This window comes from Barbus barbus (genome assembly GCF_936440315.1).
Source record: "Barbus barbus genome assembly, chromosome: 2".
NCBI lineage: Eukaryota > Metazoa > Chordata > Actinopteri > Cypriniformes > Cyprinidae > Barbus > Barbus barbus.
In genome coordinates this window covers 33,803,621-33,829,200 of record NC_136730.1, presented here as the reverse complement: position 1 = coordinate 33,829,200, position 25,580 = coordinate 33,803,621, and the positions used below count along the sequence as shown (strand labels likewise).

General features: G+C 38.3%; 2 protein-coding genes across 2 annotated transcripts; one reads left to right on the top strand and one right to left on the bottom strand.

Annotated features, from left to right (window-relative positions):
- The first annotated feature begins 467 nt into the window (after positions 1–467).
- Positions 468–16,990, top strand: LOC306883687 (heat shock 70 kDa protein 12B-like). Its single transcript, XM_079439087.1, has 13 exons — positions 468–849; positions 3,170–3,241; positions 4,306–4,400; positions 5,667–5,791; positions 5,904–6,090; positions 6,297–6,401; positions 8,005–8,121; positions 9,903–10,080; positions 11,923–12,009; positions 13,133–13,237; positions 14,225–14,483; positions 14,560–14,663; positions 14,752–16,990. Exons 2-13 carry the CDS (start codon positions 3,196–3,198, stop codon positions 15,417–15,419), a joined length of 2,076 nt encoding a protein of 691 aa, XP_079295213.1. The 5' UTR covers positions 468–849; positions 3,170–3,195; the 3' UTR covers positions 15,420–16,990.
- Positions 16,942–25,580, bottom strand: LOC306883693 (T-complex protein 1 subunit eta-like). Its single transcript, XM_079439100.1, has 11 exons — positions 25,391–25,580; positions 24,358–24,511; positions 24,136–24,242; positions 23,609–23,787; positions 23,342–23,513; positions 19,324–19,488; positions 18,769–18,957; positions 18,447–18,544; positions 18,190–18,322; positions 17,681–17,887; positions 16,942–17,581 (listed from the first exon to the last, which is right to left on the bottom strand). The coding sequence occupies exons 1-11, from the start codon at positions 25,394–25,396 to the stop codon at positions 17,348–17,350; spliced, it is 1,644 nt and encodes a 547-aa protein (XP_079295226.1). The 5' UTR covers positions 25,397–25,580; the 3' UTR covers positions 16,942–17,347.

Sequence of the window (25,580 nt, the reverse complement as noted above, 5' to 3'; positions counted from 1 at the left end):
TGACTTTTTCGTGAGCAATACTGTTCTGTTTATGCATGTGTGAATTTCCTGTTAGAATAGTGGCCTTGAATGTGTATTCAAGAACATTTACAAAAAGCAGGTCAGACTAATGGAATACAGATGACCTGGATATGAAATTTTTGTATATTGTACAATTTTAAACTGGCTGAGATCATTCAAGTTTATGAAAGTTTTTTAAAGAGTGAAAAGGAAGTACAGCAAGAAATGAAACAGAGAGTGAAGAGAAGACAGAACGGAAAGAAAAAATATTGAGCTGGAAGAGAAGCTGAGGAAGAAGAAAGAGTTGGATGCAGGGGGTGGGCAGGAGGAAAAGAGGGGGAACAGGAGAAGGGGGGTCGGATGACTTAATCAGTGCACGCTGCCACTCCAAATACTCCCCACCCTCTCTCTCTCTCTCTCTCTCTCTCAGTCCAACAAACACACACTGATGCACAGTGATTGAATCTGTGTCAGTATGAAGTCAGATCCCCTCCCTCCCTTTTCCCCTGCACTACAGCAACCTTCATATTCAGTCCCTGTACATGTGCGTGCGTGCGGCTCTCTCAACCATTCCTCCCTGACATTCCACAGCAGATGTGAGATTGACTGCTGCGATACAGAAACAAAGAAAGTCATAGGAATATTCTTTGGATCTGTGCAGTTTTTAAAACTACTCTGGACCAAACATTCAGCGCTTTTCTTCTTTCAAGCATTTGGCTGAATCTTCTGTTGGGAAACAGCATCATTACACGGACTCTGCTCCTGAAACATCCAGTTTCTTTGGGGAATCTGGACTTTGGGGGCTGAACAACCCCAGGCAGGGTATAATAGAACATTTTAAACAAAAGGGTGAGTAAAGTCAACGTGCTAAAACAGAGTGAAATGTATAAATGGGGCCAGCATCAGGTGCAGTGATTTATCTTCTGTGCTGTGAGGACTGACAGGAGTGGGATTGATGGGGGGCTTTCCAGAGAGGTGATTTAAGTATGTTTTAGTATGACATAAAAAGACAAATGGGATTTTAGCGGACAGTTTGACCGTATTTACATGACAGACATTGAAATATGACTTTGCACATCCTTTAAAATGACTATAATTATAATGAAGTGGGAAAGGGGTGAGTCATACTTGACCTCAGCTTCTTCAAATATTACTGTGTCGCTGTGTCTCAAGGGTGGAAATTAATAGGAAGATTTTCCTAGAAAGATTTTTGAGGAAGCAGGAGGTGTGTTTGTGTTCAACAAACTGAGGTGCAAGTTTAAATCATTTTTGGTGGCAGTCGACAATATGTCACAGATGCTGATGGATGGTGGAATATAAAGAGGCACTGATGTACATTACTAGACAGCGTTATTTTAATATCACTAATATACTATAGTTTTTGTTAATATTTTCAAGCAATTTGTTACTTTTAATATCTTTTAGTTTACAGTTTTACTTTATTTAGTTTTAGTACTTTAAACAATTTGTAATTTTATAGTAATGAAAATGTTTTTATTGTTTCATTTTAGTTAATGATAATAAATCTGACTAGACAGCATTTTATAGTGACTGGGATATGGATTGCATATATTATGTTTCTTTGTTCAAAAGACTGAGACTCAGTGCCAGAAAACCTCTTTGATGTCATTTGTAATCTATATGAAATGTGTCTGAAACCATATGGAGAGGCAGTGATAATTCATTATCATCTGAAATCAATCAAGTTCAGTGTTCAATCATTTTAAAGTTTTTGCTTTTTAAATTTGCAAATGTGTTTATATTTCTACCTTTTCTGCCAAAGCCACTAAATATTATTTGATGTGAAGTGCTATGAAGTGCTCAAAATGTGGTACCACGTTCTTTGTTGCACTAGTGCAAGAACAGTGCAGATAGCATCTGGAGAGTATATTTCAGTCAGATCCATTTACTAAACAAGCATTGTGGGAGGCCACTTACCTCTCCCTCTCCACCTTTTCTCCTTTTCCAAAACCATTTTTCTTTTCTGAGCAACATGCACGCACACACACACACACACACACACACACACACACTCTGTCAAGGGAATGCTGCTTCCCTCTTACCCTGCATCTACAAGCACTGAAAAGGTTTCAAATGAACAGTGGAAGAAAAAGAAAATGGGAAAGAGTCCAAAGAAAAGATTATGGCAAGAGAGATGGGGAAAATAGGGGGGAATGGAACACTTTGGGGGGTAGGGGGACATGAGGTTGAATTTCAGAAAGTACCACATTTCCCTTCTGTGTTCATCAGATAAAAGAAATAACTGTAAATCCAATATTTTGTAACTTAGCACAGAATTAAAGTACTTGTGTTATGTTAGACTATAGTTTAACAACATTTACTTAACACATTTAAGTGTTTATTGTGTTTCTCTCCAGTTCAGAGAGAGAAAATGATCTTTCAGATCATTTTGTCAGGAAAACAGAGCCCAACAAGAGCTTTGGGAAACTTAAAATCTAGTGAGACGGCATGACTAATACACACCCACCAGCATCATGTCATGATTTTGTTGTTGCAGCTGGGATGACCTATTATGATGTTTGAGAAAGAGAAAAAATAAATAATAAAAAATTTAAAAATAGAGATCTGCAGTCAAAGTAAAGTAAGTAAAGTCGTGACGTATTGTCAAGTATGGTGACCCATACTCGAAATTGGTGCTCTGCGTTTAACCCATCCAAGTGCACACACACAGCAGTGAGTAGTGAACAAATGCACACACACACACACACACACACACACACCGTGAACACACACACGGAGCAGTGGGCAGCCATGCTGCAGCGCCCGGGGAGCAGTTGGGGGTTCGGTGCACCTCAGTCGTGGTATTGAGGGTGGAGAGAGTGCTGGACATTCCCTCCCCCCACCTACAATTCCTGCCGGCCGGGGGCTCGAACTCGCAACCTTTCGATTACAAGTCCGATTCTCTAACCATTAGGCCACGACTTCCCCCAAATATATTATAGTATTTATTCTGTACGTTCAAAACATGCACATTCTTAGAAATGCAATCTAAGACGTAGATTTCTTATGGTTCTTTTAAAAACATCTTAAAATGTAAAGTTATCTTGAGTTTGTGCTATTTGACACCATAAAAATGACATTATTTCAATTGTAATTAAATTTAAGGAAAAAAATGTTTTACATGTCAGTAACACCTCCCCCCCCCCAGGCTGCAGAAGCCCTGTGACCTCTACAATGGCAGACGTCCTACAGCTTAATACCAACAGTCTACAAGTGCCAGGTAACATTTCATTACACTTATTCTTTGGGATTTGATACTGTAATTAGAAAATCATATCCGTAGAATATCCTAAGGAACCATTGCACAGTATATAACCAAAATGTATATACAGAAGACATGTAGAACAATACACAGCTGAATAGAAAGCTGTGGTCATCCGCATGTATTTCCACAGGAATTTTGCTGTAATTCCTGTCTATTCCATCAACAATACTGGACAGGGGTGTGACCCTCTCTTATCTACGCTCTGCACTCTTGAGAATATCTGTACACGTCGATAACATTCCTGTCATACCCTTGAGTACATTCCACCCATGTTTGAGTGTGTGCTCATTTGCAGGCATATTACAGCGACCTTGATGGAGAGGTCACTACATGCTAATAATTAATTTGCCATGGAATTCATTATGTTCTGGAAAATATATGTAAATTTGACCACATTAGGAATTATGGAATGTTTGGAATTCTGTTCCTGAATTTCCTTGTCAGTGTTGGCACAGTGGTTTTTCTTTTTAAAAAATGTCATAACTCAATCTTCCAGTGACATAAGCCCACAACTACTGCAAGTTGACATTCAGACCTGCTACTATTGTTAAATGCAATGCCCATATCTCAAAATCATATTAATATTCAATGGATAGAATCAAGTGCCTTTTTGATAAGCTACTGTGCACATCACAAAAGAGGGGAAAATATCTATTGCTGCTTCTGTTTCTTTTATCATGGCTTTAAATCTTTCTGAAAAGTAAGCTAGATGTATTTCCATTTCTTTTATAAAGGCATTAGGTCAATCAGCATATACACGCTTCTATCAAATCTAATGTGATCCACAGTGCAGTATTTTTCCAATGAAATCCATCCATTGGAAATTCTGAAACTGGTAAACACATGCCAGTTGGGCTTAAATGTCCAGCCAGCCAATATGGAATTTTCCAGAAATTCTTGATTTCTCTTAATTGCTCAGCCACAATTAAGAGCTCCGAACCTGCGTTTTCAAGTACAATACATGAGAACTTAAAGACTTATAGAATTTCTTCCTTCATCTCTCATTCATTCTCTTTCAGGTGAAGATAGATCAGCCTCTACATCTCCATCTGGTTCTCCATCTCCTTCCAGAAATGAATGCAGTATCACTCCTCTCACTCCATCCCCCTCTCCAGTAAGATCTCAACAGACACAGTGCTCTACCATGCACCCTCTATAGTGCTTTATACAACAAACATTGTCCTCAGAACCAAATTAAATTCCAAAATCAGATGCTTTAAACTACAGTAATGTTGAAAGAGGATGTGGTACCACCAGAAATATGCAATTATGCTTCTTTACTTAGTACTCAGTCAGTTGGTTTAAAGCAGCACTATCATTAGCTAATCCTCCAGTCAAATTGCACTGCAATCTGAGGCAGCACAAAAAATGTTTTGTTTGAAAGCCGATTTACTCCTGTATCACTTAAAGGTGAAGCGTGTCATTTCTGTGCAACTATAGTCTCACAACAAGAATTGTAAAAATAATTTCAAACAGATTTCTTAAACACTCACCTGGTCTGCTGTTGGTTGGATATCACATAGTCCTGACACAAACTCATGCCATTGGTTGAGCCAATAGCCCTGTCTCAGGGGCTATCCACATGGAACATGTTTTTGTATTCCACAGTGCTGCTTTTCCATTGTTTTTAATGTCTTTAAACACTACACTCATGTTTCACGTCTTTGCAGCATCTCAAAGCATGGCTGTTAGCTAAAAGAAGTTCAACTTTTAAAAAAAACTTTTCCCGAGAGTTTGTTTTTTCCCCTTTCCATTGCACAAACGCTTTTGTGTGAACGAGCCCTTAGGAGCCATTCACACAGAACACCATTTTTTATCTCAGTTCACCCCTTTTACATTTTTTCATTCTTGCGCTTGTGTATTGTGTAAGTGTCTTGCACACAACAGTTGAAGTTAAATAAGCTTTTAAAAATGTGTTCAGCTTTGAAAAAGACCTGTCTTTTCTTTTCCATTCCAGTGTCACCTTATTTTTTGTGATCCACTGTGCTACTTCATCCATTGTTTTAAGATGTAAACATTCAGAAGACATTTGACCGTCTTTTGCAGCTTCTTGTGCATGACACAGTGTTCTAAAAAGTGCTAAAAGAAAAAAAGTTTCCTCTAGATATTTTTTTCTTCAAAAATTAGCTTTATATGACATAAAATATAGTGATATGATCATAACCTGAAAATTATACATGATACACTTCACTCTGAGGTGTTTGGTCAATGTAACACTCAGGTACGGGAAATGATCTAGAGATAAAAGACGGGAGAAGGAGGGGTCAGCTACTCTCCGTACCAGGGAGAACGTTTTGTAAAGCCAACCTTTGAAAAAGTGATAAGGCAATAGATTTATTTTCTTTTTGTCTGCCTTGTTTTTCTTCCTTTCCTTCTAAAGCGGACAGAGGTTAGACCGCGTGTGGCTCGTCCATTTTCTGTGGTTGTTGCTATAGATTTTGGCACCACCTCCAGTGGCTATGCATTCAGTTTCACAGAAGATCCTGAGACCATTCACATGATGAGGTATTTATGATATCAGCACAAAAACATTATCTAACCTGATAACCTAAGTTATTATAACTCCCCAATCCACTTCTTACCCTACATTTCTCCCTACTTATTTATTATTTAACAGACGGTGGGAGGGTGGTGACCCTGGTGTAGCTAATCAGAAGAGTCCAACTTGTCTACTGCTGACCCCTGAACTCCGGTTCCACAGTTTTGGCTTTGCAGCTCGAGACAGCTATCATGACCTTGACCCCGAGGAAGCCAGGCATTGGCTCTACTTTGACAAATTTAAAATGAAAATCCACAGCACTAGTGTAAGCAGAGCCTCTATCATATAGCTTGACTATGTTTTTGATGTATTGCTCAGCTTAGGGGGATCAAGCATGGGTCATAAGTTATCACACCACTGTCAAAAATTTATTTCATTCATCTACTGTCTGAAGCAGAGCATAAGGGGAGTGTATTATTTATGTCACATCTATGTGGGAATTTCTGCAGCAGACTCTCTTACTTTCTATAGGATCTCACCATGGAGACCGAGCTGGAGTCTGTTACTGGAAGAAGAGTCCGGGCTATTGAGGTGTTTGCTCACGCCTTGAGGTTCTTCAGAGAACATGCTTTAAAGGTGAACATCAACACACAATACAGAGGCAAAGTAGTACAAATACAGTCAGCTAAAAAAGTTCTCAACAAAAGTTAGGGAGGATACGTTCAACCCCTAAAGGAGCCAAATTAATTTTAAATAAACCCAACCGCTGGGTCTAAACAACCTTGGGTTCATCCATATTTTACCCAGCACATATATATATGCGTGTGTGTGTGTGTGTGTGTATTTACAGATTATATATTAAATCGGAGTGTCTATTTACACTAAGTGCAAATAGCCCACCTTGTTGGCAGTAACTCCTCCCATCATCGTGTGATTGTGGTAGTCAACACTACAAAAGATGACCACCAATCATCAGCTCCAGTGGTGTAGGTGGTAAAACGTCTTCTGACGCGATTGACCTGAGTTTGAATCTGCCTTTTGCCAAACTTTTTTTTTCCCTCCCTTTTCAAATCTAATATCACATTGGAAAGGCATTTATTTTCAATAAATAATGAAGGATAATAATCAAAAAGTTGATAAGTATAATAATCAAAAAGTTGAAAATAAAGTATCGGGTAGGGTTATAGTAGGTGTAGGGAAGGCTTTATTGTCCCAATAGAGTCTCATGAGAATAAGTATAAATAGTGCCCCGATCAGCTGACATCCATTTAATCATTTGAATTAACAATATACAGTGATTTTCACTGTATATGTGATTTATTTGTATATGTAATGTAGGCCTACAATGAGTTGCAGATAATTGCCACTATTTGCAATAAGTAGTATAAATAGCAGAAAAACCTGCTATTTTAACAGTGTAAATAGAATCTATTTGTACTTAGTGTAAATAGCATCTCGCTAAAAATACTGCTATTTTCACTTAGTGTAAATAGAGTCTTGCTATTTGTGCAAATAGCCACTGTCATATTATACATGGGGTTTGGCTCAACAAGCTGGTATAGACTCAAGCATATACCAACAGCCTTACATAGGACAATAAGTTTAGAGAATAAAATAAATACAGAGTATCCAATATGTATAAAATGTATTTTATTAGAAATATATATAATTTCTTTATACTTGTAATTTATTTACTCAAGAATTATTTAAACATTTGTGAAACATTTTTAAAGTTTTGTAATTGTCTTGGTTATACTTTTATTTATTTAGGCATTTGTTGCCAATTTTAGTTGTGCAACTTAAATCTCCCTCCAGGGCCAGAGTGGACATGAACCACCAGTATAATGTAGAGCAGTAGTGTGCTGTGGCTTCGGTCCAAATCTTTCAGGATGCACTTTTCCTTCACTCATACAAGAACACATCAGTCTCTGTGAAGAGTGGGGGTTGGGGGAGGTGGAGGTTATGGGCCAGTCTGTAGTCAGTCTTGGCTGGACCCAAACGTTCTTCTTCCTGGAGGCCCTGAAGGCTTGTGGGAAAACTTTAACATGTAGATTTTGCCCAAATCTCCAGTCATACATGGGGGTCATGAGTACGACACATCACGGCACTTTTTAGAGCGGAACGGAAATAAGGATATCAATAACTAATAGACGTATAAAAATATTATCTTTGGAATGTAGTTTAGATAAGAGTAAGAAAAGTAGTAATGTTTGTGTTTGTGTGTGTGTGTGTTTTTCAGGAGGTGAAGGACCAGTCTTCCTCTGTGCTGGAAGGTAATGAAGTGCGATGGGTCATCACTGTTCCTGCGGTGTGGCGGCAACCAGCCAAGCAGTTCATGCGAGAAGCTGCATATTTGGTAATGTAGGATAACTGATCTGAAAAAATTTAAAAATTACACATTCAAATTTCTTTCTCTTTCTTGCTTTTTCTCTTTCCCTTTTTTTTCTCTCTCATGCACACATACACAAATGCATACTCCCACATTGAACATGACGTCCTGCAGCCCCCCAGTGAAGTTCAGGAATTGTGCGTGTATGAAAAAGAATGCAAAAGTCACTGCGCACATATAGTAAATGGGAACACTGAAAAACATTTGTATGAGCATGAAAGGTATAGTGCACCAAGAGGGAACAATAACCTGATATCCATTATATATGTGTGTGTTTGCCTGTGTGAAATATACTGTATTGCAGACCTGTAAATTTCCCTATGAGCAAAACACTAAGAACTCAACCTCAAAGATTACTTTTGGCACAATATACATCTCAGGCCATACAACAATCAACAGTGCAGGAATTGCCATAAAAGAACAAATACTGTTGATTCAATCACTACCAGCTGCTCAAACTCTAAGACCACTGAAATCTCCCAAACCAACCAACAGCTCTACGTTTTGAACAGGCTCATGTCAAAACAGTATTTGTTCTGGTAGCCTCAAATCTTTAGTTCTATATACCTTCCTAGAGGTAAGGCAGGTTAATTTCCTCTTTGCAGTGTCACAGAGGTTAAACAACGCAAAAGACCAGCACACAAACACAGGAAACCACGCCTGTCCTCACAGGCAAGAGAGGGGGAATGAGGCAGCCCGCCATCTCCCATCATAACTCCATGACCAATTGGGGCAGATAGACAATGTGTGGATACCTTTTCTTCTGTTACGTTGGTTACCTTACTACCAGTTGTGCTCATTGCTTACAGGTTTTCTGATAAAATTGTGAGCAGTACTTGCTCATAAAAATTGCCAGTTGATGCTAGAGTGTAGTGGGTGGGTGCCAGGGTGTTGTTATGCAGTTGCAAGGTGTTCTGAATGGTTTTAGCAAATTATTACTTGGTTGCTAGAATGTTGTGGGTGATTACTAAGTCATTGCTATGGTGTATAATAACTGTCCCAAGTCAAAAGAACCCAATAGCGCTTGCATCATCTGGTATGAATTTGTATCAGTTGGTGTATTAGTGATGGGGATTTTTCAGTAATGCTTTGTGCAGGTTACATCATCACTTATTGCCATAAGTGTCTTTATTAGTGACTCACTAAATCATTCAGTTACCTGATTTGTTCAAAACACTGATTCATTCAGAAAAGAACAATGTGACTGTCTATTTGAGCAAGTCATTGAATCACTCCACTCACTCAACCAACTCATTTAAAACACTGATTCATTTAGCAACAAAACAAATTAGTGTCTATATGAGTGAGTCAGTGAATTATTTACTCAACCAATTCATTGAAAACACTGATTCATTCAGGAACCAGAAAGTGACTGTATCATCAAATCATTCAGTTTGCTGATTTGTGACCCCCTTTGTGAAATCCCGGCTAAATTCTCAAAATCTATTTATGAGATAACAAGCATCAAAGTTTGATTTCAACCATTAATTGCACTATGATTTCAATCTTTGACATGATCTCAGTCAATATTAAAGATATCAGTGTTACATTTTCACAGAATGCTCTTTACCTTATGAAGGATGGTTTTATGTAGAAAACAGTAAATCACAAAAAAAAAAATTACTCAACACGATGATTCATTCAGGAACTAAACTAACCCTTGGAAACACTTGATATTGAACTAGTGTTTAGAATAATTTACTCTCAAACACTATTAATTAAGGCTCATGTTTTTTATCTTATCATAGGCAGGTTTGGTGACTCCAGATTCTCATGAGCAGCTCCTCATAGCTCTCGAACCAGAGGCAGCATCCATCTACTGCAGGAAGCTCAGTCTACACCAGGTCATTGACCTCAGTCAACGACCAGTAACCAATGGTTTAGATGTGGATGGGTCCCGCCCTTTTGATTCCAGTTTTAGGCAAGGTAAGAATTCTTTTTTTTTTAATTCTGAACCAATTAGCATTATACAATATCACTAGTACTTAGATTGATCCTGGGAAGGAGTCCAAATCTCTTGCTTTGAGTGTATAACGTTTCTCTATAAACATTAAATGGAACCATGCCTAAAGCATAGGGAATACAGGATTGTTTTTCATCCTTTGAAAACAGAGTACTGCTTTTGCTTTCTGTGGGTATGTGCGGGTTTATGCATGGAGTTTGACAGATTAGGGTCAGACTCAGAACCAAATGGGTCTTAGTGAATATGAAAGCATGTGGTTTAGGTTAAGACAGAAAGAGAGAGATTACTTTTTTTTTGAAGGTGTGAGTGTCCCCCAAAGTCACTGAGCTGAAAAACCTCTTTGAAGGATTGACACTCTTTTCTAATCAGGGCTTCACAAAAGATTAAATGGTACTCCTTTACAAACACTCTTTTCACATTTATATACAAAACAAAATAAATAACTGTATACACTATTATTCATCCCTGCTTTTACACTCAAACAAAATATACTTCATACACACATTTCACATCGTAATTGGAACAAGGTGCTGCGGACCATGAGCTCACCCTCCTCTTGACTGCTTACACTAGTTTCCCTGGATGATTTCTTTTGTTCTTTCATTCTTTCTTGCATTTTTGCTTGCTTACTTACTCAGAAGTATGTGAGCATATGTGCATTCCAAAATTTAACATGTTTTACAATTGGATAATGTTTACTGCCACTGGAAATCAAGGGACACAAACACACTTCAGCTTCGGCACCTTTATCTCCCAAAATACTTTTCTTTTCTTTTCTTTTCTTTTCTTTTCTTTTCTTTTCTTTTCTTTTCTTTTCTTTTCTTTTCTTTTCTTTTCACTTTAGCCTTTTCTATGGAGGAAAAACTGTTTTTTTGTTGTTTGTTTTTTACCATGCCTTTTCATTGCTGCTTGTTATATATTGATATTAAAACTATAATGATACAAATGTGCCCATAGTTGAGTCTATTGTCTAGCATATAACCATAAAGTGAATTGTTTATGCAAACAAACTGTATGAGTTAGTTTATTCAATTGATTAAATTGAAGTTAACATGTTTGTGTAGAATTGTAAAATTGTAAAGTTCTACTAACTTAATCTATGAGTTAGGTAACTTAAATGTCTTAAAGTAATCTGTTTCAACAAACGTTTTCAGGATTCTGAATTTATCGGGTTTTACATTGCATGGACACACTATTTATCTGTCTCTGTTGTATTAAATCACATGGGTTTTAGAGTAATTAAAGTTCAAATTGGTTTGTTTTTACTTCTTCCTCTTTGTCTTGTTTCAAATGCTGTTTCATATTGTAATGGGTTCCAGATTGTCCCAAAAGTTTGGTTAAGTTTTCTCTTCTCTGTGTGTTTGGTGTAAGCTGTGGAAATGTAAGGCAGCCTGTCCTCCAGTGTTCACAGACTGTACCTGAAAGGAAATATTAGAAGTAATTCAGTCCATAAAAAGGGTTCCTCAGGAAACATAGCAACCCGTATAGCCTTAGTAACCCCAAAAGTGAAGCAGAGATCATTCTTAGTTTAGCAGGTCATTATTCACTAAAAGCACCCGCTATAAAACTACAGCCATGAAACAAGCCTGTTTTATTAGGTATAAGAGCAATACTTAAAGTAAATTGTGCTCACATCTACAAAGTCTTTAGGTTCATTAAATCAGGGTCTGTTTAGCAGGCTGCTTTATTATTGATCCAGGTATTTCGCTCGAGTTTTGAGTTTATTGGCTCTAATGTGATAAGGTTTTGATTAATGCTGCCCATGTGGTGATTCGCAGATTAAAGGAAAACAATCTGTCTTTCAGCACGCGAGCAGCTCCGCAGAGCCAGGCATAGCCGAACTTTTCTGGTGGAGAGTGGTACTGGAGAATTATGGTCTGAGATGCAGACAGGTGAGAGATGGAGATACACATCTAGCGATCATCATAGCTAGATCATCATCACTTCTATTATGTATATTTATATTCAGTTAACTTCTATGGATAGTAATTTTGTCCTCAGAAATAGTATGTTTGAAACAGACATCTTGATGCCCGTCGGCCATATAGAGTGTCGATACTGTGACAAATTAAACATGAAGATGCTTTAATAAAGACACATGAATGTGATTGTGATTCTTTAAAGTAACCACAAATAGACCAGCAAAACAGAAAAGATTTTCAAGATTTCAAACAAGCAAGCAAAAGTGAAAAAAATCGTAATACTTTCCAAAGTAATACTTTCCAGTATTGTATTGTAATGAGCTACTTTATATGACAAGTTAGATTAAATCTTCCATTGTTAAAATATGATTTCCCCCATCACACTCTCTTGTTCCTTATGTGTATATAATATTGTTTATATGACTCTAATTGCTTTGCATATGTGTAAGAGACGCTTATTATGGAGCAATCATTGGTATGTTATTCCTGGCTGCACAGTTTGAGCGCATGGCTGTAGTGTGTGTGTGCGTGCAGTGCTCTCTGCATGACTGGCACAATGACAAGGTGCAGGGTCAAAATAATCAGATCTTAAGCTCCAGATGTTTCCTGGAGAGAGAGGGATTGAGTTTATTACTATCTAACTCACACAGCACTCAAAATACAGATCTCCTTTGCTTTCTCATACAGTGTTGAAGTTCTTAATGGTGAACACATGTGAATCGACACACAAAGAAGAGGCCATTTCCCGTGAAACTGAGTTATTACACCACTGTAAACAAACAAGAAACACACTTTCCTCTCTCTACTCCTGTGTAGTTGAGTAAAGTCAGTTGGCAGGAGCCAAGCTATCTCAGACTGTATCATAAATGTCTGAAGGCTGTTTGGTAAAAGATCTTCCTGACTGCAGCAAGTCAGAGAGAGAAGAACAAGGGTGTTATTTAAACAAGTCTGGTTGTTTCAAAAATTTGGTAACTACGGTGGCCGAGAGAGCTCTAACAGAAATAGCGCTGCAAATAGAAAAAAACACCTGCAAATTGTAGAGGTAACAGTTACTAAGCAGGAAACCGATGGCTGAATGTGTGTATTCTCAAAGGTGACCGGTACATTGTGGCAGACTGTGGTGGTGGGACAGTGGATCTGACAGTGCATCAGATTGAGCAGCCACAGGGCACTCTGAAGGAGCTTTACAAAGCCTCAGGTTAGTTGAGAACCAAATCTGACTCCTTCACACACATACAATTTCACAGATCTTCAGAACTAGAGTGAAATGATGCATGGCTAAAATGAGCAAGTTCAATTCACTGCATGAATTTACCAAATAGGACATGTTCCTGGATCAACTGTCATCAAGCGGTCACTCCTGCACACTCTTATGGTGACATAATGCAACATAGACTGCCAGGTAGTGTTTGCTATGATGTGTTTGTGTGGGATTGGCAAAAAGACAGACCAAGAGTGCATGTAAGCACCCATCTGAAACCTAAGATCTCAAGTTTGGGGGGAACCTACAGTCTTGTGGACTTCACAGACACACCCACCCAATTACATCTCAAGTACACATTATTGAGGCAACACACTTCAACCTATTGGATTCTAAAGGTTTAGGGCAGGGTTGTCCAATCCTGCTCCAAGAAGGTCACCATCTAGCCAAGAAGGTAATTTGGCTCCAGCCCTAATTAAACACATCTGGACCAGCTAATCGAGGTCTTCAGGATTACTAGAAACTTCCAAGATGGTGTGTTGTAGTTCTACATAAAATTATCCCTCTGGGATCAGGATTGGATGTCTCTTGTTTAGGGAAAATGTTAGGCTGTGCGCTCTGGGGTTGGGGGTTCAACCAATATTCTTATCAGTCTATCATTTCCCCTTGATGTTAGGGATAGTTAATGGTTAGAGTTGGTGTCAGGGTTAAGACTTGTTTTTTCAAGACCTCTTGATCCAGGAGCACATCCTAATAGGCAACATCATGATTACCATAGAATCAAATCAAATCTGGTCAGTCCTGAGTGATGACTTTAGCCATGCCCTAATATTTCACTCCAGAGGGTGAAGGACGTCCTGATTGATCATCAATCACTTATTCCAAAGGATTTAATTTAGGACCTGAAACAAACTGAGGTGAGCATGCAAATCTAGTGGCATGTAGCCCTATCCTAAATGGTACATATACATGTTTCTCTTTCAGGGGGTCCTTATGGAGCAGTTGGTGTGGATCTTGCCTTCGAGGCCATGTTGTGCCAGATCTTTGGCGCTGATTTCATTGAGAGTTTTAAAGCTAAACGTCCAGCAGCTTGGGTGGACCTTACCATTGCATTTGAAGCCCGCAAGCGCACAGCAGCTCCTGGCCGAGCCAACTCATTAAACATCTCACTGCCCTTTTCCTTCATTGACTTCTACAAGCGACACCGCGGGCAAAGTGTAGAGACTGCCCTGCGCAAAAGCAAGTACGTCTGATTGACTGAGGGCTTTATTACGTCTTTGAAAATGTATGTCTCTAACAATATGTAATGTTTCTGTCAGTATGAATTTTATAAAGTGGTCATCTCAAGGGATGCTAAGGCTGTCTGCGGAAGCCATGAATGAGCTTTTCCAGCCGACCATCAACAACATCATAAAACATATTGGTAAGACACATGTTCTCTCAAGCAAACACCAAACCACAGATTGGTGGTCAATTCTCTAAAGTTTTATCATTTCCTCTCACACTAACAGAGAACCTGATGCAGAAGGAGGAAGTAAAAGGTGTGCGTTTTCTCTTCTTGGTTGGAGGATTTGCAGAGTCGCCCATGCTTCAACGCGCGGCACAAAATGCACTCGGGCGAAACTGCCGTATCATAATTCCACATGACGTAGGTCTAACCATCCTCAAGGGTGCAGTCCTGTTTGGTCTAGACCCCACTGTTGTCCGTGTACGCCGTTGCCCGTTAACTTATGGTGTAGGGGTTTTGAACCGCTTTGTGGAAGGCCGACACCCTCGTGATAAGCTTCTCATAAAAGATGGCCGAGAATGGTGCACTGATATCCTGGACCGCTTTGTAAGTGTTGATCAATCAGTGGCCTTGGGAGAGGTGGTGAGGCGGAGCTACACTCCAGCAAGAATGGGACAAAGAAAGATCATCATCAACATCTACTGCAGTGACACTGATGACATAACCTACATTACCGACACCGGGGTGAGGAAGTGTGGTGCCATCACGCTAGACCTGCTTGAGTTAGGGGCAGTGGCAGCTAGCGCTGGTGATAACGATAAAGGATCACCATTTGAACGCAGGGAGATTCGCACGACGATGCAGTTTGGAGACACTGAGATCAAAGTCACAGCTGTTGATGTGGCAACCGGCCGACTGGTGCGGGCATCAATTGACTTCCTGTCCAACTGATCCTATTGTGCTGTTTCTGGAGAGAACTGGAATGCAAATGTGAAGGAAATTTAGCGACAGCTAATCTCATTAATTAATGGCTTAAATAATAGCTTTGAAGTTGAAGATCTGGATATCCAGGGATTGCAGATATAAAAACTGGAAGGCTGAATGATAAACTGGAACATTGCTGGGATTCCCTGTAATTGTGCAAAGTATTAGCTATGAGGACTGTCTGTGAATTAACTGTACTGTGCGCTTTGGATAAGAAAGAATCTAAATTATAAGCAATGCCAGTTTCAGTTACACCATGAAGCACAGACAAGAAAATTAACTAGAACTTTGGACAGGAAGCACATGTACTAGAATTATAATTATCAAATAAGCTTAAATTTGTATTTTTATAAATTTCCTATTAGATCTAGTTTTAGTTCAGTTACTCCTTGTGGTGATCATCTCACATGCAGTAAGCAGACATTATCTTCTCCTACGTTTGCAGACACTTAGCATTTTAATTATCAGATAAAGCCACTTAAGTATTTTGTTTGTTTTATAAACATTCTCTATAACTATACACTAATCATTTAAAAACTTGTATCAGGACACTCTTAAGGTTTTAAATTATAGTTGTGCCACCTGGAGGTAAGAAGAGGAAGTTTTACGAAGAGTTTAACAGAGAAATTAAGTTCAAAATTTCTGATTTACTACAGAGGTACAAAACAGGTAGTTACATTATGGAATGCAATTTGTAAACATTTTTTCTACCTGATTGTAATTGTAGTTTATTTGCTCTATGAAGAACCTGGTTGAGACATTTAGGTTTGTTTTTTTTTTTTCAGGCACCATTAGAATAGCTAAAGCTTATGAAACACTAATTCTCAAGACTTTAAATTATTCCAGGTCTAAACTAAAAGTGATAATGACATTTATCATTGAAATTTGAACTTTTAGGCCTGGTTTCACAGACAGGGCTTAGACTAAGCCAGGATTAGGTCATAGTTCAATTAGGGCATTTGAGTAATTTTTATTAACATGCATTAGAAAAAACATTACTGGCGTGCATCTTGAGAGAAAACAAATGCACTGATATGTTTTAAGATTAGTCAGTGCAAGGTTATTACAGTTGAAACAGCTCAGAATTACATTTTAGTCTGGGACTAGTCTTAAGCCTTGTCTGTGAAACCAGGGGTTAGTCTTTCATCTGCCTCATATGAGCAATGTTGATGGCTTTTTACGCATCCAGGAGGTAAGAAAACAGTTGTCGTTTTTAACACAACTATTAAGTATGCTGGACATCAGTCCGACATGTGGGAATTAAGCTAGGGCTTTAATCACATCATACTGTTAGCATATAGTCCTACAAGTTTGACTTTATATTTAATACATACTATGACGCTGTTTGTATACTAATCACAATACCTGAAAATAAGCTATTTCCTTTAAATGTTATTATTTTTGAGATATAAATTCTAATGTCTGAAGTCTCCTACCACTTATGACTAAAAGGTTAAATCACAAAAAAAAAGAAATCACACACAAACGTTGAGAAGCAAAAGTACTGATTTTAATGGTCCAATAAATAGTTCCACCGAATGACCAACACAGGAACGTTATGTCAGCAGAGTGCCTGCATATCAGTGCTTATACAGATCTACAAACTGATCACTCTTTATTTGAGTGTCTGTATGGTTTGTGTGTGTTCTCAGACCATCACAAAACAACATTCAAATCTCCAACTATCCAACAGATGATTCAATCCATGGAACAATTAGCAAAATTTCCATTTTCTGCTTTAGCCTTTGTAAACACACGGAAATGCTTGGATTTAGTGGGACCAGAAAGTAACAAAATGGGTCAAGGAAGCAAACCAAGGCCTATAAATGGCCAGCATTTGTTTTGAACTTGAGTCCAGAGACTCTGCCCAAGACACTACTGGGGATGGGTGTGGATTAGTGGGCGTGTTGGGGTCTACCGCGACCTCTTCCTCTGCCACCAGGTGCCGCTGGGCCATCAGCAGTAGAGCGAGGGTTCTTGATGGTCTCATCCACTGAGAGGATGAGACACGCAGCTTCAGAGGCAGCAGTCAGGGCATTGATACGCACAACAGAGGGCTCCCATACACACGCCTGGAAGTTATCTGCTATATCTTCATTATTCACATCCACTCCATACCACATACCACCCTAAGGAAAAGAGAGATCATGCAAATGGATTAATTATAACACTGATATATAATTTAGATGATTTAATGAAAAATAAATAGGCATGACTTGCGTAAGTACCTGTGCATGCTTGGCCCTCAGTTTGTTTAGGATATTGGTAGCATCAAAGCCTGCGTTGTCACACAGCTGTCTGGGAATAATCTCCAACGCTTTGGCATAGGCTCCGATCAGCAGCTGCTGCTTCCCCGGAATTGTTCTAGAGTAATCCCTCAGATACTTCGACAGCTCCATCTCAATAGCGCCACCTCCAGCAACAATAGAGTCATTCTGTCATGGGGAAATACATGTTCAGTACATGACTATATTTGTAGCATTCAGCAAGGGCTATATTTGTTTTACTTTTAATAACTTAAGAAATTTGTCTACCCCTGCTGGCAATTATTAAATCATTCAGAAATATCAGTGCATCATGATTATTCAGGACTAGAGTACTTCTTTCCTATGTTATTCAGCTTACTATACATTGTTAACAACATTTTCAGTCTTTGCCCACAAGAAATACTGGAAATCATAAATAAGATAAATCTATAGTTGTAGTCATTTGTAGCAAGAGATGAAGCTTTCCCCACCTTGATTGCTCTGCGCACAATCATGATGGCATCGTGCAGTGAGCGATCTGTTTCCTCCATGAACTGCTCTGAACCACCCCTTAGGATGATGGTGCAGGTCTTGGCCTTCGGGCAGCCTTTGAAGAAGTTGTATCTGTAATGCGATACACAGTTACATTGTGTGTATGGAAAAGGTTTACGTGAAATCACTTATTAAAATCTCCAGTTTCATGGACATAATTACATTTTGTAGTTACATAGAAAACAAAAAAACATACCTTTCTCCTCCAACCTGCACTTCTTCAAAGAGCTCACACTGTCCAAGCACATCATCAGTCAGGGCACCGACACTGGTCTGAATAGAGCCACCACAGGCCTGGAGGAGACATTACAACTGCTTTAACTGCTACACAGTTAACACATCACTAGCACGTCCAAAACATTATTATGTGCATAAAAGATTATATATAACATTAATTTATTTATGATAGCTTTCAAATAGCAGAATTACAACAGAATTACTCCAATTTAATATCAGACTGGAATTGAATCATGAAAGTAATGATACACAGCGAAAGCGAACACAGGATATCACCATACCATCATAGTTCTTTTAAGATCTTCCTCCACAACACGGCCTGCACAGAACAGATCTCTGTCTGCAAAGTATTGTGTGGCCACATCTCCAATGGGCAGCTTTGATAGCACCACTTTAGCTCCAGATTTGTAGATCTTCTCCAGCTTATCGTATAGGATGTTCCATTCAGCGTCAACAATGGCCTGATAGCCCTGCAAACAGCCACAGAAACATGTGGAAAGGCAACTAAGTTTGTTTATATGGGCCATGATTGATTACTGACATGAGAATCTCTGAAAATATGAATTTGTAGATTTTGGGATTAGTTGGTGTCACTGCAATAAAATACCTCGTAGAAGCAAGCCACAGAAAGCAGATGATAATAACTGGGCTTCACTTTTGCCAAAATAACTTAACCCTCTTCGTCCCAAGTGAGACATAAGGCCAAAACAACACCTGATTTAAAATGACAACTACACCATCAGTTTCTAGTCAGTTTTTTGAGTTGCTTATGGCCCAGTCATCATAAGGCCACACTAATCAAAGAACAACCTGTGACGGTTAAGAGCAGTACTGACCTCCACAGAGTTGACACGAACTTCTGCATTATCCTTCTCTGCTTTCAACTCCAGCTCAATGTTGAGCAGTGCAATTTTTGGGTTCACATAGCGCTTGGGCTGCATCTCAAAGCCAGCATAGGAGAAGGTCTTCTTGAATGCCACACCAGCTACAAGCTGAGATTCCTGATAGACAGAAACAAAAACAAAGGAATGTGAAGTTAAAATATACATGTGTTTCTTTTGCTTCAATTCAATAGAGACCCCTTGATTAGCTGGATCAGGTATGTTTGATTAGGGTTGGATCAAAACTGTGCAGAACTGTGGCCCTCCAGGAATTGAGTTTGAAACTAATGTTCTAGGTAGATACACACTGTTCAGCTATTCTACAATAATGTTCCGACTAATTGTTCAGACTAGCAGCATAAACTCTCATCACACTAACAACTACTTTCAGCTGCTGCACGAGTAAAGGCTGGAATACACATCATAACTTTTGACCTGATTTGAAGTCTGGAGAAAGTCAGAACTATTCTGCATATTTTAAGTAGTATGATTTGATATTTTGTAGAAAAACATGAAGTGAAAGATGGGCCAATTCTGATTTTGATTTCCATCCAGATTCCATCCAGTCAGAGATCATTAATCATGTCTGAGCCTATTTGTAACTAATTTTATTTTTATGTACCTCCTAGCAACAAATTATATTTTGCACCAGTTTTTCTCCATTTTCAAAGTAGGAAAATATGTCACGTAGTGTAAAAATCTATTTTAAAAGATGTGAGGTGTATTCCAGCTTTAAGTCGTGCGGACTAGGGGTGTGCCATATCATACTGTCCACGATAATACCGGTATAAATTTTTACATGATAAAAAAGTGCCATATGATATCCATGATATAGCGACGCGATGACATATTTAGGCCTACTAGGGATGCACCGATTGTTTGGCAAACAAAATTATTCTGCCGAAAATAAACAAAAAGCCCTAATAAATAGTAAAAAAAAAGCACTGAGGACTTCCTGCGGGTTTCCGTCAAAATAAAAGCTCCATCAACATTCATAAATATTGTATTGTAATTTTAGTAATGTTAGTATTGTAATTTTACTGTTGTTCTGTTAAATAAAATAAAAAAGACAATAATAATGATAATAATTACAACAGCTCTATTAATACATTATAACGTTCACACATAGCGTTAAAATTGGGATCTGTAATATTTTCTAATGTTTTAAAAGAATTCCCTTCTGCTCAGCAATGCTGCATTTATTTGCATGAAGGGGGTCTCAAAAATGGTCACAAAATATTATTTTACTAACTTAAATTGTGTTTTGTTGGTATAATCTCTGCTAGAATGTTAAAACGATTTTCAGTGTTAAATAAGTATTTTTAAATTGTTTTTTTATTAGTGTACAATGTTTAAAAATTATTTATTCCATGTAGTGTCCATTTCATTCATTAATCATTTAATATTGAAGGCATCCAAATTTTTTTTTTAATTTTTTTTTTAAAGTAACACAATAGTTACTTTTCATGGTAATTGGTTACTTTTATAATTATGTAACTCAGTTACTATTTGTGAGAAGTAACTAATAACTATAACTAATTACTTTTTTTAAGTAACTTGCCCAACACTGGTCACTACTTTTGCACTGTAATGCTGCTTCTGCCACCTTATGACAATAGATTTACACTTTGAATTAGGTAGTCTGTCATCAATGACAGTAGCTCATTGGAAAAGGGCACAAAATGTCCTTCATTGTGTTTGCACTAATAAATGCTGCTGCCTGCCAGCTGCAATCATCAATAAAACGTTTTTCCATATTTTTTTGTGTATAGTTATAAATATCGTTATCGCAAATATTCTTGAGATAACGTGATATAATTTTGAGGCTATATCGCCCACCCCTAGTGCTGACCATTACATTATTACCATTATAAACCAGAAAATCAAAGTGGGCACACCATAGCTCCAGAAATAGAAAAATATTTATGTTCTCACCACAGGTGACGTTTCGAGCTTAGACGCTCTTCATCAGACAATGAACACACACATGACTCCACCCTACTTTTTTCAAGTTTAAACATTCGATTTCGACTCTACAATATATTGGCATTGAAGCAGTTAAATTACCTCGAAGAGGGGGTGGTATTAACAATCTCCTTTTAAAACGTGAAGCATATTGGATTTATACTTTGAACACTTTATCTCCAAATGGTCTCAACGAAGATTTTGATAGTCGCCCTTTTCTCTAATTACTACTAGGATTTATTTGGTTAGATCGACCATTTTTTTTTTTTTTGTAACTTTGAAGGTTTTGCAGTCAGGTATTTATTTAAATGTATTTGGTGGTTGCAATTTATTGTTGTTCTTACTTTTATGTGTTTTGCTTATTGACCTTGTGTTATATGATTGCCCTGATGCAGTTTTTTTTTGTCATGTGGGAAATCATGTGATTTAATTTTAGGTGCGTTCGACTTGAAGCACGGCTACAGACGGTGGTCAACGAGAGTAGCCGCTTGCAGTCAGGGGCGGAGTTGAAAACGGAGTCGTCAAGTCGGACACTTCGGGGCTCTCGTAGTTTGCTGCATCTACCTCAGTCATGGCAGATCACGTGGCGTTTGCTTGCTTTATTGCAGACGAACTGGAAGCTATAGAAATGCCGTTATTGTTTTATGAAATTGAGCACAATGAGCAACGAAAGTGAGTAAAGGTTCAATGTAATAAGTATTGTTTTAATAAACCTTTAAGATGTATGTAATATTTTGAAAGGGTGTCATCACGACAGAAACAAGTTTTAAGTAAATAAACAGAACATATTGAAAATTTGACTTGTGCAGTATGATTCATTATGTGTGTTTTTGCTACTGCAACTTAATAAAAACAATCTATGAAGATAATAATTGTATGTACTAAATGTGGTTTTCATTACAGATAAAAGAATTAGGATGTTACATATTTGTTTACTTATTTTACTATTTCTCCAGTTAGGTAAGCACATTTTAGTAAGACATTCATACGTGAACACCATGAACAGGCCTACGGATAAGCCCAATTTATTTGCCTTTCTATTATGATTTATACCAGCTTATGAAAGTGATCTGAATGTTGTATTAAGTTGACATCCAGCCAGAGTTGTTGGCAGTAATCACATGCAAGTGAAGATGGATGAACCCAGCAACTAGACAATTAGTATCGATCAGAATCCATGATGACCACATTATATTAAAAGTCTGTAAGATTGACATTTGATTTATTCCATAGCAAAATTATTATCTAAATAGGTTATGCAGCTTAATACTGTAAAGGGTCTGTATGAAAAAGGTCCAAAATAAACCTATGCTATACGAATTAACAAAAAAGTGATTGCAGTAAAAATAATTGTAATCTTTTAATAAACATGACTTACGAGATGAAGATGACATGAAAAGTTAATTTAATTAAGTCCGTATATGAGCATTAGTGGGACTGAAGTTGTCAGAATAAACCCGAAATACACGTCGTTGTTGTCATGTGGTGAATTTGGCCAATCGTGAAACAGCTGTGTCGTCATCAGCGCTCCCGCAGTCGCTCTGGAGAAATTGCACCGGCTGAGTCAACCGGCTGCTCTCGAAACGCTATCGCGGTACTTTGATGCCACACGTGACAGTGACGTGTGGTCGGCGCCGAATCAAGTCGGACTAAATTTCTAACCGGCATGCACTGCTTCAAGTCAGCCGCCGATCGGTCTGCTAAGTGCTGCATGAAGTCGAACGCACCTTTTGTGTTGTGTATATAAGGGCGGAGTCATGTGTGTTCATTGTCTGATAAAGAGCGTCTAAGCTCGAAATGTATTTTTCTACTTTGACTTTCTGGTTCATATGTGGTGTGGTGTGCTTTTTGCCTATTGGATATGCGCTCTTGGACTGTTTTTTATTGCCATTATAACCCATAAAGATAAAATAGATATTCACTACACTGTCTAAACATACATATTTCAGTAAAAGAAAAAAAGACAATGACAGTCTGTCCAAAAGATTTGTTTGCAGTGTCATCTCACCTCCAGAGCGCCACCTTGCACCTTCTTCACTCCAATCATCTTCAGAGGAAGTAGATCATCCAGCATCATCACTGCATCCACCACCATCTTGGAGAAGAAATCCTTCTGTCCTGCAATCAGCTTGGAGTTCAGAGCCGTAGCAGCACACTTCTCCAACAAACTCCTCTGCTCACTGTGGTAGCAACAGAGGACAAATGCTCACCTCTGTGACATTTATATGATAATACATGACTGTAATACATAACAGCACACAGGGTCTGGACTCACTGCTTGTCATCCTTTTTGATGGTAACGGCGATTTCATTGATCTTTTTGACAGCAAGCTGTGTGGCGATGCGGAACGCTCTGATGATGGTCTGGGGGTGAAGCCCCTCCTCCACATATGGCTTTAACTGCTTCAGAAACTCAGCAGCAAGCAGAGTCACCGAGGTAGTGCCATCACCAACCTGAACAAGCACATACAATGTAGATGATACACTCTAGCGCATTTATCTAGTCATAAGATAATTATGCAAATTGCTCAAAATGAAACTTCTAATAAATAAACAGATATAACAGGCTCCTTTAGTCATGTTTACATTCACAATACTGTCTTTTAAGTGCACAAATGCTTTTGAAAGATAAAAATAAACAAGAAAATGTATCATTAAAACATTTTTAGTGCTATCCTCCTGCTACAAAATATAGATTGAAGCTAAGACTATAACAGAACATTTTATAAATATGTGCTTTGTACCTAACTAACTACCTTTTAAAGCATATTTACACATACCCACAGAAAGTGTCAAACTTACCTCAGCATCTTGAGATCTGGCAATGTCTACCAGAGTCTTGGCCGCAGGGTGTACAACATCCAAAAGCTTCAGAATTGTGGCTCCATCATTAGAAATAGTGGCTTTGCCTGCAAGATAACGTCAAGTAAATCACTGCATGAAAACCAATAATATGATACCAAGAAATATACCAGTCTGGGTCCTTCCCAATCAAACAGCACTTATATAGAAATTCAGACTTACCTCTGTTATCTACCACAAGCTTGTCCATGCCACGGGGGCCGAGGGTGGTCCGCACAGCCTCTGCCACAACCTGGCAGGCATTGATGTTACTGGCGAGCTGTGGGATCCCCTGAGAGGAGTCTGTGCCCTCCTTCAGGAGGATGACTGGAGTGGGCTGAGGGGAGATGTTTAGGAATCACTATAACATCATAACTACACCATCTTTTGTATTCATTTACATGATCTTTCAAAGCCTGTAAATCATTTTTATTTTTTTAAACGCACTGATTTTTTAAGATTTTCCAAGACCATGGGAGACTTTTGACAGTTCTTACGCAGTCAGTGTATTGACCATTCAACGTTATATAAACTAATTAATAAAGTACTGTGATATATACAACGTTTGCATACATACGTACATTATCTCTACTTTATATACACACAGAGAGTTATATTATAAATAACAGTAAATGCATTCTTAGTTTTTGCAGTTGCTGTCATAAACAAAAGAGATGTAGTTAATAACACTAATATGATAACACTGTGTGTGTGTGTGTCTCTACGTGCTAAAAAAAGAATGGCCTTTATTCGGAAAAATAAAAAACTGTTTCATAAAGTCACAGGTTTATCATAGCAACTAAAGAGACGAGCAGTATTGAAGGGTGTAACCGGTTCACTAGTTCTTTCTGCATTGCCGAAATGATGCAAACCAAAGCCTCCAGCATCATTTAGCAACCACACGTATAAAATTACTGAGTGAAATATAAAACATTATATAAACAGAGTCGACTTTTGCAGGTCGCGTCGTAGTGCAGACTTCTAAATCCTGCCTGTCACTCTCATACAGAAGAATGAACCGTTAGCCACCAAACTAGCTAGCTAGCATCAATCTAACACTTTAGCCGTATTATCTAATCTAAAACAGAAATAAACCCACAGACATGTCCTCTGTGCTTTATTATTCCTGGACGTTTATCTCCCAGAACTAGGAAATGCGAGAAAAGTTCAGATGACGATGGATTTGAAGGCAAAACAGGCATGAAAGGACACTCACCATCATGTTTGCAGGCTAGAGGAGGAGGACGGCGCCGGGTGAAGTACCCACAATGCACCTGGAACTCTCTAGAACACGAGTCTGTTGTTAAACTGATTATGGCCATCAGAGGGCGCTCTTACTATAGTTTCATGTCTGCGGCTCTGCAAACTAAAAACAGGATTTATTTTCTCCAACTAAATTTACATTT